Source organism: Lepisma saccharinum, chromosome 19, assembly GCF_977018435.1.
Source record: "Lepisma saccharinum chromosome 19, izLepSacc3.1, whole genome shotgun sequence".
In the NCBI taxonomy this organism is placed as follows: Eukaryota; Metazoa; Arthropoda; class Insecta; order Zygentoma; family Lepismatidae; genus Lepisma; species Lepisma saccharinum.
This window is the reverse complement of record NC_139247.1, coordinates 34,141,614-34,155,533: the sequence shown is the minus strand read 5'-3', so window position 1 is coordinate 34,155,533 and position 13,920 is coordinate 34,141,614. Positions and strand designations below refer to the sequence as shown.

Below are 13,920 nucleotides of genomic sequence, written 5' to 3'. Positions count from 1 at the left end.
TGATTGCACCACTGAATTCCTGGTGAAATTCTAGCCCAAAACCATACCCCACATGCCCCCTTTCCCATTTAAAGAAATTAAGTTCGATCCAAAATGGCGGTCACCAAGATGGCGGACGGTGTCATGACATGCACCAAAATGTTTCCCCCTAGGCCTAATATATTACTACCATAACTGCTGCAATCTACACTCCCTTTCATTTTATAAGGGGTGGTCAGGGACTTTTGACTCACCCTGTACTTATATGTTTTTGGAAATTTTTGTTTGCTTCATACCCTCTATGAGATGTTTAGATTTCTTGATATTGTACGACCACATACTGATAATTCTGTCGTATATATACCAGCTAATACAAACTTAGAACTTTGGAGGTGTGTGTTTTGTCTGAATTCACAGCCAGCATAATCGTCTAGGGCTAGTGTTCAGTAATCCTTATGTGTTTGTGAGGGTCCCTTCATCCATTTCATCTTAAACCATTCTTGCTAATCTTCTCGATTAGCCAAAGGTGGCAGAAGAGCGAAGAAAAATAAAGCAATCAATCATGGTAAATTTTGTAATTGACTTTGCAGACACCCTGTAGGTAAAATATAGTTAGGACCAAATTGTTAGTCTCCCACTGAGGGAGGCTTCCATCACAACGACCCAAGCTAACCACCAGTGCTTCGGTAGCTGGTTGCCATCAGGACGAGTTGATTGTTTCCCGCGCAATTACGGGCAGCAGGCTGCGCGGATATGTTTGCGCAACAAACAAATCCCGTTGTTCATGTTTGCCCTTCGGAAACAGCTTCAGTTTGCCCACCATAATAGTCCTCTCGCCACATGATTTAGCTTGGGTTGGAGGAATAGCTACGCCGCACTTAATACTCGATGCACCTAACCCCCCCCCCTTGTTTCTGTTCCTAGGCTTTCCTCTACTCAGTGTTGCTAATTTTTCGTACTTTTTTTATTTCACTCTCTTATAAACAGATAAACTACACTGCAAATTCATCTGAGTACATTCCATGAAGGGTTAATGTTTCTACAGGGCAAACAGATACTGCTAAACTACAATAATCTTTTACGTTGACTACAAGAGTTCGGAAACCTACTTTTAAAAAGTAACTTAGTTACAGTTATTGGTTCAAAAAGTAACTGAGTTAAAATTATGGGTTCAAGAAGTAACTGAGTTAAAATTATGGGTTCAAGAAGTAACTGAGTAAAAGTTATGGGTTCAAGAAGTAACTGAGTTAAAGTTATTGGTTCAAGAAGTAACTGAGTTACAGTTATTGGTTCAAGAAGTAACTGAGTTAAAATTATGGGTTCAAGAAATAACTGAGTTAAAATTATGGGTTCAAGAAGTAACTGAGTAAAAGTTATTGGTTCAAGAAGTAACTGAGTTAAAGTTATTGGTTCAAGAAGCAACTGAGTTACAGTTATTGGTTCAAGAAGTAACTGAGTTAAAATTATGGGTTCAAGAAGTAACTGAGTAAAAGTTATGGGTTCAAGAAGTAACTGAGTTAAAGTTATTGGTTCAAGAATTAACTGAGATATAGTTACTTGGTTCAGAAATTAACCGAGTTACAGTTACTCATTTTGAAAGTAACTGTAAGTTACTTTTACAATTGTTTCTGCTCGAAACTTTATCGAAAACAAGTTGCACACAATCAATCATTATTATTTGTAATAAGTGTGTGTTTTATTTGTCTGTGAAACACTGAAGCCTTAAAGTGCATTTAGAAATGAATTGTAATGAAGAGTCGATATTTTAATTTTAGCATGTAATGAAGTCTAGCTTCCTTTTCCTGGATGATTCTACAAAAAAATCATTTACGTTAGCATCCAGAGAAGACACATAGTTGGAAACAGCGTTGCCAAATTTTGCTCTCCTGCTTCGTTATAAATTTTCAAGTTAACAATTTAATTATCGTATAGTAACTGTAAAATCAAATGTTGATAATGTAACTTCTATTGCAAAGATGTAAGTCTGTTACCGTAACAGCAACTTACTTTTCAAAGGAGATGGTTACTGTTAGAATTTCTCATTATAGCAATAGTTACTTGTTTTTATTTGATTTTCATATTTAGCGTCAATTTCCTTCCAGTTTTGTATAATGGAGACTTTGGTGTTTTTTAAGTCAACTTTATGCACAGTAAGGCTAATTGGGACTGGACCTACAGTTTAAAGTGGGATCCGAACCACTATGTGCCCTCGCCTGGTATCGAACCCGGGACCCCTTGATTAGAAGGCTGTATAATCGAGATGATGAGGATGAGTGATGATATGATTATATTGATGATGTGATACAAAAAACAACCATACCCTGGCCTGGAATCGAGCCCGGGACCTCTGGCGTTGCAGCACGCTGTGCTAACCACTCCACCACAGTCGGCAACTGTTACTTGTAAATACATTACAAGTTCCTAATTATTTCCAAATACTGAACTGTGGTATTACACTGAAATATAACCACATACAAGTTACATATTTCCTATAAAATTGTCTGATAAAAGTACGGGTGGTAAGTCACACTCTACACTCATCGCCATAAAAATATTATAGTACATAAAAACTATACCACCAATCTATACCCCTATAGATCATCGTTCCAGATTTACTATAGATATAATCACCTTGCATTTAATTTTCATAACAATTTGTATTTTTGACCAAACAATTTGGGGAAGTAAATACTAGGGAGAATCAAATGAAACCTTAATTTTTTTTGTTTCTTACCTAGTAGATTTCTCTATATAAGGTTGCACAAGTTTGCTACATTTTAGCGCAGACCAATTGTTGATCTACATATATTTTCAACTTGAGATAGTGCCTCCACACCTTAAGAAGAATAAGTCTTTTGGAATCCACGTGCAGTCATTTATAACCCACTGCGAAGGCTATTCACCCATCTGCCTGCGAACTGAGGCAATTGTCGAACTTTCACCTCCATTAGTAAACTTGATGGTGTTGTAATCATGCACAGAGATATTGAATTTTCATTTTCCGAGAAATTTCTGTAAGTTTTATGCTAACAGAGGGCAAGAAATCACTTCTCTTCACTGGTGCAAGTGAGTATAGGAGGCGCCATTCTTAAAATATAAAAAATGGCGTTTTGAAGCTCAATTAATTAGTGTTGCAGCCTTGGGGTCGGTTTGTAAATAACAGTTGATAACTGATGTAAAATTGAGTTGAATACATACATTGATTGATTCATTTGCTTTATTTTACCACGCTTCTTGTGCCACTTTTGGCTAATTTGCGAAGATGGGGATGAGTGATGATATGATGAAATTCATGAATGGACACTAACAAACATCCTTGCCCAGGCCGGGATTCGAACGCAGGACCACTGGCGTCGTAGCGCGATGTGCTAACCACTCTGCCACGTGGGCTGGCTGCATACATACAACTTTTATTGGACTTTTAAGATTTTCATTTAATATACGTTTCAACATTTTGGTGAAATATGATTACTTTCGTTCACCGAGCGTACAATTGCAAAGCGACTGCGGCAGAAGACAATATAAAACAACACGAACAACACGTTTCTGTAACTGCCTTCAGTATCTGACTTGATTGAATAATAGTGTCTGCTGTGCATTTTACTGCTGGGAAAAGCACAGCTCTCCGCAAGACGTCACGGGCACACTTCCCATAAACAAGCAGCTCAGCTCACTTAACGATTTTTACTGGAGCGTTCTAAAAGTGACAAATTTACTGCTTTCGCTATCATCAAGAAGCCAGTTTACGTCTTAAGACTTTTGTTTTGAGAAGAGTTTTATAGTCATCATTAGGGCTGAGCCGATACCACTTTGAACCGATACCGATACTCTTACCGATTCCCACCGATACCGATACCGAAACTTGAAAATTGCAATAATTAAAATATGTTCAAAATATTGACCAATATTTGTGTGTAAATATTTTTCTCCAATGATGCATCAATTTACAAAGAAATTTGCTTTAGAATATTCAGGAATAAAATCAGAATATTTAAATAGATGTTATGTATCACAAAATACAGTTTTTTCGTGCAAAAATGTTGCAAAATAAAAATAAAGTTTGAATGTGGCATAATTTCTAGGTGTATAGGAATGTGTTTCATTTAATCTTGTTTTCATTGTTTGGTTTCTATGTGTGGGTTAAATTGCTTTTGTTGTCAAGAGATGGCGTATGTAGTCCAAGTATCAGCTATGGTGTGGGCACCAAGAGAGAGGACGGTTAGCGAGTGAGAAGCAACATGGCGCGAATCGCGGTGACATGCAGTTGGACATTACCAAGAACAATCGTCGTCTGATGTGATCAGTATTGCTTTTCAGGTATTCTCCAATGTAGTGCTTTACAGGTAGAATATACGAGCATTCCCTGACATTCGATACGATACTCGGCGGCAAGCGCCCGGCATCAGCGCTTGTCCTTCCCGGTGAACGGTACCGTGACAGTCGCTTATATTAAACCTCGTAAAAAAGTTTAGAGTAACAGGGTCAGTTCTGAATAAAAGTGGAAAGAAAAATTGGTAAATAGAATATACAAAGACAATACGCACAACATCCGTGAGTTAAATTAGAGTATTGTACGAAAAATCGGGAGAATTACAGTAGACTAACTTGCACGTGTAAATGACTATTTCCTTTGGACATGCCAGGAATGTGTTGCAGCAGAGGGATATCATTTTCAACACCTTCTGTAGTCAAGGTTAGTACACAATATGAAAACTGTAACTTTAATAGATGACTCTAGAGACTGTCGCTGACCCCGTTCACCGGGAAAGACAAGCGCTGGTGCCGGGCAGCTTGCCGCCTAGTCTCATAGCGAATGTCAGGGAATGCTCTGTAGATATCTTAAAAGAACCAGCGTGTGCTTTTGTGATTGTGTTTTCTTCCGAGAATCAACGCAACTCCCTAGACTAGGAATTACCTAACGCATCAAAAGAAATTTATGCAAGGGAAATGTAGGTTGTTTACAAACCAATAGGTAATTCTGGAAGTATGTTGAATGCTGATGACAGATATGACATAAATTTCTTCCCATCACGTCAGGATTTTTCTCCACGTCAATAAGTTCAATCACTACATTATAACATTAAGTTTTCGACATTTTACGAAGGAAATTTTTATGAGGGATTTCGAAAATGGAACTTAACGTAATCAAAGTTTACAATTTTCTTGTCAATGTGTCTTGTGAAAATAGAAGGTGGTTTAAATGCTTACTATTCTATGTGCATTTATCGTTCAAAATTGGAGGATTTCTATTCTAGAAAACTTATACTTTAACACCATCTAAACAGAGCCATTTATTGACGAAATGATGGAACTACACATTTTAGTGTGAAATTAAGGCAATTCATATAGGGTAAGGACGGGGCAAACGGACACCGGGGCAAACGGACAGTCCCTAAGAAAAATACGAATAATTTGGCTTTGAAGTTTGCAACAGTGCATCGGTTGGCGTTGTGATTTGAAGCAGAACGTTGGCGAGAAGGTGTGTTGAACATCGGTTGAAATCTTGAAGAAGAACGCCAATCCAGCCGTAAAACCTGACCAGGTAAGGATATTTGTACTAGCAAAAACCTAAACAGTAAAAATCTGTGTGCGGAACATAAGGATTGCTTGGATTATGATGGTCCCGCCAAAGTTGCGCTTTGTAGTGTCGATATGTCATTGCCTCCTCGACATACACAGCCTGTGTCAACATGCTGCTGCCATCTGGTGGGCTTTTTCGAAAATGTAAAGCCCGAGGCTACAGGCGGGGCGAACGGACAGGCTTGTGTTGGGGCAAACGGACATGCATAAAGTGCATATCATTTAAATACTATAAGGTATTATGTAATTCAGCAACTAATCTACATTTGACTCAAAGTCAAAAGGGCATGTGTGAATTGTATGTAATGCAGGTTTTACCCTTCAGATGTATGCCTTTCTAAAATAATGTGTCCTTGTTACAGGATAGTGCGACATCGTGAACGATCCACAGACCGCTGTTCCTGGACAGATGACAATATGCAGAGGGCTGTTAATACAGTACAAGATGGCATGCCTCTAGCTACAGCCGAAAGAACATTGTCTGTTCCGCGAATCACTTTACAGAGACGGGTGAGTAGCAACGTGCAAATTCCGAAATTTGGCCAGCACACTACGCTTTCAAATGCAGTGAGGTACAACTGGTGGAGCACCTTCTGAAACTTGATTCTATAGGATATGGTCTGACCTATAAGGAACTCCGCAGTTCGGTATATCGGTATGCATTTACAAATGGTGTGCCACATTCCTTTAATGATCTACAAATGGCAGGGAAGGACTGGATACAAGGATTTTTAGCTCGTCACAAGTAACTCAGCTTGCGTGTTGCAGAGGCTCTGTCATATGCTCGCGCTAAAGGATTATCTAAGGCAAGTGTTAACATCTTTTACAATAATTTAACAAAGCCTGCCTGAGCACGCATTTATTCCTGGAACTGTCCATGAAGTGAATGGTCAAGATCAGCGATCACCAGAACCTTTAGCGACAGACGATGCCTCATCCCAAGGAAGATTTCAAGAACTCAACCCCTTGCCATCAACTTCTGGGACCTCGAGCAGGAAACGAAAAACGGGGGAATCGCACTTATTAACGGATCCTTCTTTCATCGCTCGCCTCAAAGAGAAAAACTGACTGCAGCTAATGAAATAACAAGACTGGGAAAGCATGTTAAACGCACCGCAAAAGATGTGTGCCGTGTATGCAACGTTGTGTACAAGCAGGGTCAACACTGGGTGCAGTGCTTAGTGTGTTCTGTCTGGTTCCACGTAAAGTGCGTTGCAAATGGAAATGACCCATACTTTGTGGGTTCTTCTTCTGAGAGACATGACAGTTCATAAATGAGCTAGTGTCCATTTGCCCCTCTCACATGTCCGTTTGCCCCGCCATGGTGGGGCAAACGGACACTGCTACACACACTGATTCATTTAACAATTTGGAGGTCAACGTTCATTATTTTGAATTATACATTGTACTATTTGTTAGCTCAATGTTCACACTTTCTATATCGACCATAATTGTAATTTTTCAATAAACAGTTTGATAGTTATTTTGCAATATATCCTTAGGGTGTCCGTTTGCCCCGTCCTTACCCTATTTCTATTTTCTGAAAAAACTAGACATGGGTAAAAATTGATTTCATTTTTGGAATAAGCATTCTAAAGTTATTCAGACACAACAGTCATCTGCGAGTCATCCAAACCAATGCAGGCCTGTGTAATTAGACTCCGCGAAAGGGTAGCGCAGCATTTTTACGGATCCTGTGAAAGACCAATACTCCAGGAAAGTATCGGCTGGTATCGGGAGATGCATTCGAACCGATACTTTCCGATGCCGATACCAATAGTATTGGCCGATACCAATACATTGGCATGGATATTGGCTCAGCCCTAGTCATAATCTTAGTTTGTATTTGCACCAGTCGCGTTGCGCGATGTTGTCAAAACTCAGGGCTGTAGTCAAGGGTATACGGCAGTATACGCCGTATATCCTCTAGTTAACCTTACTCGTTAAGAAATACCTTCTTTTTCAATCCACATACCTTCTACTTTCGTTTCGTTTATGTTTACTTATGTAATTTGGCCATTACTCCGTGACAGTTGGCGGCGAGTAGAGGGGGCGAGTTGCCCCACCTTTTGTTCCCGCACTATGCTAAACCTTATCTACCAAGGGAAAGTAAACTGCCCTTGCCCCCTTCACAGTTTTGGCACCTTTCTCCACTAGTTTTGTACCCCAATCACCACCACTGCTCCTTGAGCTTGTTAAGGTCAAATATTTCTGCGTATACAATGCGAAAATGTTGGGTCCACAAAACTGTCGAATTTGTAAGCGGGGTGACCTTTCCGAAGACACCAAAATATTAACCTCTCTCCCACTTAGTTAACCCAGGACTGAATTTTACAGACTAACGAGGCTCTGGCGCCTCGATCAGCAACCAGAATAATCCTCTGTAGAAATGGTATTGTGTCGTCTGTGTGTGTTTGTCCCTTCATCTTAACACCATTCATCCTTACTTCGCGATAAAGTGAAATGAAACGAAGTAAATAAAACAAATGATCCAAACAAATTGAAACCAGAGAGAAGGTCGAAACTGTAAGCATACCTATATTCCTTTTCCGGAATGTCTGGAGTAAGAGAACGCGAGCGCGTTCTGGGCGCACGTTGCGGCTGTGTGCCTCGTCCAATGACCGCGAGGGGACCGCGCGGGAGGGGGAGATTCGACTGGTCAAGTAGTTCTGTAGTAAACATGACAGCTCGCAAGCCTACTAAGGGAATTCTACGTCTTTCATCACATAGTCTAGTCCCGCCCACAAGCTTTCGTCTCTGCGCGTAGCTACTCCAGACATTCCGGGAAAGGAATATAGTAAGTAGAGCAGTGGCACGGGTTCCACGCCCGAAAATGAGGCTCGGTGAGGCTCGCAGTGTTGCCAACCCCTTACTCGAAAAAATCACCAAGGTTTTTGTTTTTGGGTATAACCTAACCTCAAGCAAGAAGTTGGCAACACTGCTTGAGGCTTTTCTCGCAGTGTTGCCAACTCCTCACTCGAAAAAATCACCAAGGTTTTTGTTTTTGGGTCTAATGTAACCTAAAGCAAGGAGCTGGCAACGCTTGAGGCTTGTTTTAATGGTTTGCTCTTGTAAGGCATGAGCCTTATTTTTTTTGCAGTGTGGCCAACTCCTCACTTGAAAAAAAATCACCAAGGTTTTTGTTTTTGGGTCTAACCTAACCTCAAGCAAGGAGCTGGCAATACTGCTTGAGGCTTGCTTTAATGGATTTCTCTTGTAACGCATGAGCCCCATTTTCGGGCGCAGTGTTGCCAACTCACCGCAAGAATATTTCACCATGATATTTTACAGGCGAAGCTAACCTACGAATGGGAGTTGGCAACACTGATTAGTGGAGGTGCACGGGTTCAAGGACATCAATTGCCAGTGTTGCCAACTCACCCTAAGAATATTTCACTATGATATTTTACAGGCGAAGCTAACCTACGAATGGGCAACACTGACTAGTGGAGGTGGCCGGGTTCTGCAACATTGCGGTTCAATATTGCCAACTCACCTTAAGAATATTCCACTATATGATATTTTACAGGCGAAGCTAACCTACGAATGGGAGTTGGCAACACTGGCAACATCAATTGCGGCTCAATATTGCCAACTCACCTCAAGAATATTTCACCATATGATATTTTACAGACGAAACTAACCTACAAATAGATGTTGCATCAATTGCGGTTCAGTATTGCCAACTCACTCTAAGAATATTTTACCATGATATTTTACAGGCGAAGCTAACCTACGAATGGGCAACACTGACTAGTGGAGGTTGGTGGGTTCTGCAACATTAATTGCCAGTGTTGCCAACTCACCTTAAGAATATTCCACCATATGATATTTTACAAGCGAAGCTAACCTACGAATGGGAGTTGGCAATACTGATTAGTGGAGGTGCACGGGTTCAAGAACATCAATTGCCAGTGTTGCCAACTCACTCTAAGAATATTTTACCATGATATTTTACAGACGAAGCTAACCTACGAATGGGCAACACTGACTAGTGGAGGTGGCCGGGTTCTGCAACATTAATTGCCAGTGTTGCCAACTCACCTTAAGAATATTCCACCATATGATATTTTACAAGCGAAGCTAACCTACGAATGGGCAACACTGACTAGTGGAGGTGGCCGGGGTTGCGTCCGAATCAGCAGCAGATGTCACCTGCACCGTTACATCCGGGGGCTCAGCTAATTTTTGTTGTCCGAATTTGCGGTAGACGTGGAGTCGGAGGGAAGAGCAGAGAGGCGCGACAGATGCGCGCTTGAACTCGCTGTGATGCCGCGCTTGGCAGCCATATTCTAATTTTTATTTTGTACAGGCAACATTTACTGATTAGAGGATGTAAAACTCAGTTATATTTTAATATTTTATCGATAATGCAGAAAAATTGAAAATGATAAAATAGCGTGTTATATTTTTAATATGAGTAGTTAGGTGGAAATTATTTGTTTGTTTGTGCCCCACGCAGTGGGTGAAGTTCGGACTGTCACCTGGCGGGAAAAGTGACAGGCGTACTACAAGGGGACATGCAGATTCAAACGACTTGGACGTGACTTCGACGGCACGCGAGAGCAACGGGGAGAGAACGGGATGGAGCGCTTGCCAATCCGGACACGGCTTTTGCAAACCTCTCTCGCGGGAACGATGTGCCACACACACGTGCGCGCGCGCGTGCCAGTATTGTGACGCAAGCAAACAAACAAAATAATAATAATTGTTTTTAGGATTCCTGGCCCCTAACCCCGCCAGGGTGCGTGGTGCCCAACCCAAAAAGGTTCTAACGGCTGCGGTTGCAGATTGCCGCACCTCTGTAGGGTTTCACGTGTTTTTTTTTTTTCCCCCAAACTTCCATGAAACCCTACAGAGGACCTCCGTAATGCATGCAACGTGTACTAACGACTCTAGTGTTATTTTGATGTTGTAATATTTTTGGATATAGAGTTTTATTGTGAGATATAGATAAAAATAATTATGTTTATTATAATATTTTTTTGATGAAGATGGAGAATGTATGTGTGTGTGTTACAAATAAAGTTGCATGCTTTTTTCTAGTGTGTGTGTATGTGTTTTTGATGTTTCGACAGCATCTGAAACAATAAAAAAAAATTTTATTGTTAATTTTCTTGTGTAAAAAACAACAACAAATTTTTTTTGTGCAAATTTTCTGATTGTCTCGTGCTATAGTGCAAAAAAGATATTGTAACTGATAACTAATGAAATTGACATTTGTAACTGATCTGAACTAGTAAAATTCGTATTGTGCTATTGTAACTGATTGTGCTAGTACAAAAAATTTCTTATTTGTGCAAGAAAAGATGTTAAACATGTTAGAACTGCTCTGTGACCCTCTCGTTCTTCACGTCGTGGACGAAGGACTTCTCTGCAATCAGGATGACGCTGCACACGGTGTCCTCGGGCAAGGCTTCGTGGAACTCGCAGACGACCTTGATGTTGGTTCGATCGTTGACCACCACCTGCTTTCTCTTAGATGTGTTGATGACGAACATCGGCCTGCGGGTTTTGAATTCACTGGGCGTGTAGTACATGTCCATGCTTCCCTCGGTCACGCGTTTGAAAGAGGTGTAAGCTTCGTAAAGTTTGAGATAATCGTCTTTGGTCATGTCGAGGTTGTAATTCTCGCGCGGGAACACTTCGTTGCGTCCATTTTTGAGATAAATGTTTTTGATCTTGCAGTCGTCGTCGAACTTGCTGGAATCTTTTTCCTGGTTGTTATCGCGCCCGGTTTGAAAGAACACTACGACGAAATCTGGCATGTCGAACTGTATGTTGTTGAACTGAGTTGTCACGTCGAATTCCATGTGACTTCCCGATGCCATCTTCTGCACGCACTGGTAACCGTGAAAGTGAATCGACACCTGCGGATTCTTCAAGATCTCTGCTTTGTACTTGAGGGCGTAGTTCGTCTCGTATTCCACGATCGGCATTCTCAATTCCATGCTCCGTATGACGTACTTGGCCGCTTCGGGTAATGTGTTGGCTATCGGCGTGCCGTCAGCGTTCAAGTTGGTGTATCGCATCAGTGCGTTGTTGTCGTTGGCCGCTCTTCGAAACGTGACGCGCAATCCCCCCTTCCACATGATCTCTTTGTAGTCCGAGAAGAATCCCGGCAGCAGACGCATGGGAAAGAGCACCGTGTGACTTCTAGTCGATATTTTGGTCCCCGCTTCGAATCCTCCCGCCTGGTAGTATGCTGCGTCAGTTTTGGATAATTTCAATGTTCCCACTGCCGTCGACGTGATGCCTGGATAATCTATTCTGTCTATGACGGTGTTGTGTTTCCTCACCTCCACCTGCGAGAACAGGTGAGGCACGAAGTTGTCCACGAGTATCAAATTTGCATTGGGTGGAAACGCGTCTCCGCTTTCCTTCTTCACCACGTCGAATTGAAGATAGAGGTCCGCTCTGTGAGGATGAACAAACCCGTCGCCTACGTCCACGTCGTATTCGATCTCCCTGTTCGCTTCGTTGAGATTGGCGAACGTGCGACGGTTGGGAGGGAAAGATTGCAATTCGTAACTTTCGATTTGCTCCATTTTTACTATGCGTGTTATTTATTATACGTTGATCTCCACGATGGCAGTGGTCGTTGCACCTGCGAAATCTACCACGTCTCCTTTCTCGTTTGTCACCACCAACTCTATGTCGTCTATGCGGTTGCGGCATACTGGAAAATAGATCGGCGAAGAGGGTGTGTAGATGATCGGTTCCATGAATTCGGAACTGGGTTTGAATGTGGCTATGATTCCTGTCTGCTTGTGACTTCCTAACAATCCGTCCGAGGATTTCGTGATCATGCCTTCCGCCACGTTGCAGTGAACGTTTAGAGTTTCTATGGCTAGAAATTTAGGAATGTTGGTTGCCGTATGTTTGATGCCAGCTTCGAGTTTGGTGTCGTTCTCGAAACCTAAAAGTTCTCCCATGGTGCCCAGGTCCACGGTCTCCGTCGCCGACACGATTTCCACTCTGTGCGTGACCGAATTTTGAGAAAGGTACGTGCCTTTGGGTAACTGAGCTTGCAAAGTGGAAAGATTGTATTGGCCTGGCGTGACGACGATGTGTTCGTTTCCGACACTAATTTTGTTGTTGTGCTGCGTGACGTTAGGTATGAGGTACATGCTGTAGAATGCACGCAGAGCTACGGATTTAGGATAGACGATGTCGTCGTGCAGCGTGAGTTTCAGGATCGAAGATTCGCTCGTGAGATGGAACACGCCCATCGTGTTTCAGGTTCCACAATGCTTTCTGAAAATGTTCCACCGACGGGTTATTTATTTTAGACATGTAAGCGAGAACTGAAAGACATAGGTGGCCGCAGTTAACATCGGTGAAACCCTGGATGCGTTTGTCATTGTAGTAGAGGTTGGCAACACTGAGATACTTCACCTACCTGGCAGGCGGTGTGCCACCGAACGAATCGAAAACAAATGTATTGTTATCGTCAATTTTGAGGTAGCATATCCAATGTGTACCAGGATTTTTGTAACTGTCCAGGTTGACCACGCCATACTCCTTTTTCTTCACAGCAGAGGGTAGAGAGTCGGACATGAAAACACCCCTGAAGTTTTTTATTCCCAACAGTTCGATTAGAGATTCAATATCGAAGTTGGACAGGGCTTCTTCTTTTTTTTATATTTCTTTAAAGCATCGAGGTTGCTTTTTTGTTTTTTGGTTATACCTTTCCCCTTCTTCTCCATGGCCAGGTTGTGACGTTTCTGTTCTTCCAATTCTGCCTTGTTCTTCTTCGAGTCGATGACGGTTTTCGCGATGGCGGCACTTCCGCCGGCCAAACTTCCAACAGCCCCCAATGCTGCCAGGATGGCTGGGATGCTGAATATGAAACCTCCGATTTTTTGCTGTTTCCGCGAACGCTGCAAGCGTCTCAATTGAGGTGTGCTGAGAAGTAATTTCATTCCGTGTCCTTTCGTCAAGCAAGAACGTTTCTTCTCGCGTTGTTTCTTGGTGAGTAAACCATCGAGGGCACCTAGATTTTTCAGATTGGAGTAAGGTATCTGGTACACGACACCTTTGGGCTTCATGTTGATGCTCTATATGTTATCTTCACGGTATGTTATTTATATATATGTTCTGAGATTTTTTTGTTTTGTGTAATTTTTTTTCGGTATGTTATTTATATATAAATGTTCTGAGATTTTTTTTTGTTCCGTGTAATTTTTTTTCAAGGATATACTCCGCGCAGTGCCGTTACACAAATTCTATTACGTGCTTTGTTTTCTTACCAAGAAGTTCCTTTGTACCCTTGTACACGATTTGAGTTTTGTTCTCGATTAAAATAGCTAGCTTCTCGTCGGATAACATGTTAGCGTATCGATCTGGTAAAAATAGACT

The 13,920-nt window shown here is 41.7% G+C and overlaps 1 protein-coding gene across 1 annotated transcript in view; it reads left to right on the top strand.

Annotated features, from left to right (window-relative positions):
• LOC146002987 (uncharacterized) overlaps positions 1–6,156 on the top strand; it is a 92,609-nt gene extending 86,453 nt beyond the window's left edge. The window contains exon 3 of the mRNA XM_083141142.1: positions 5,922–6,156. Within this exon, the coding sequence (XP_082997268.1) occupies positions 5,922–6,156 (235 nt within the window). The remainder of the gene's footprint in view (positions 1–5,921) is intronic.
• Positions 6,157–13,920: the final 7,764 nt, after the last annotated feature.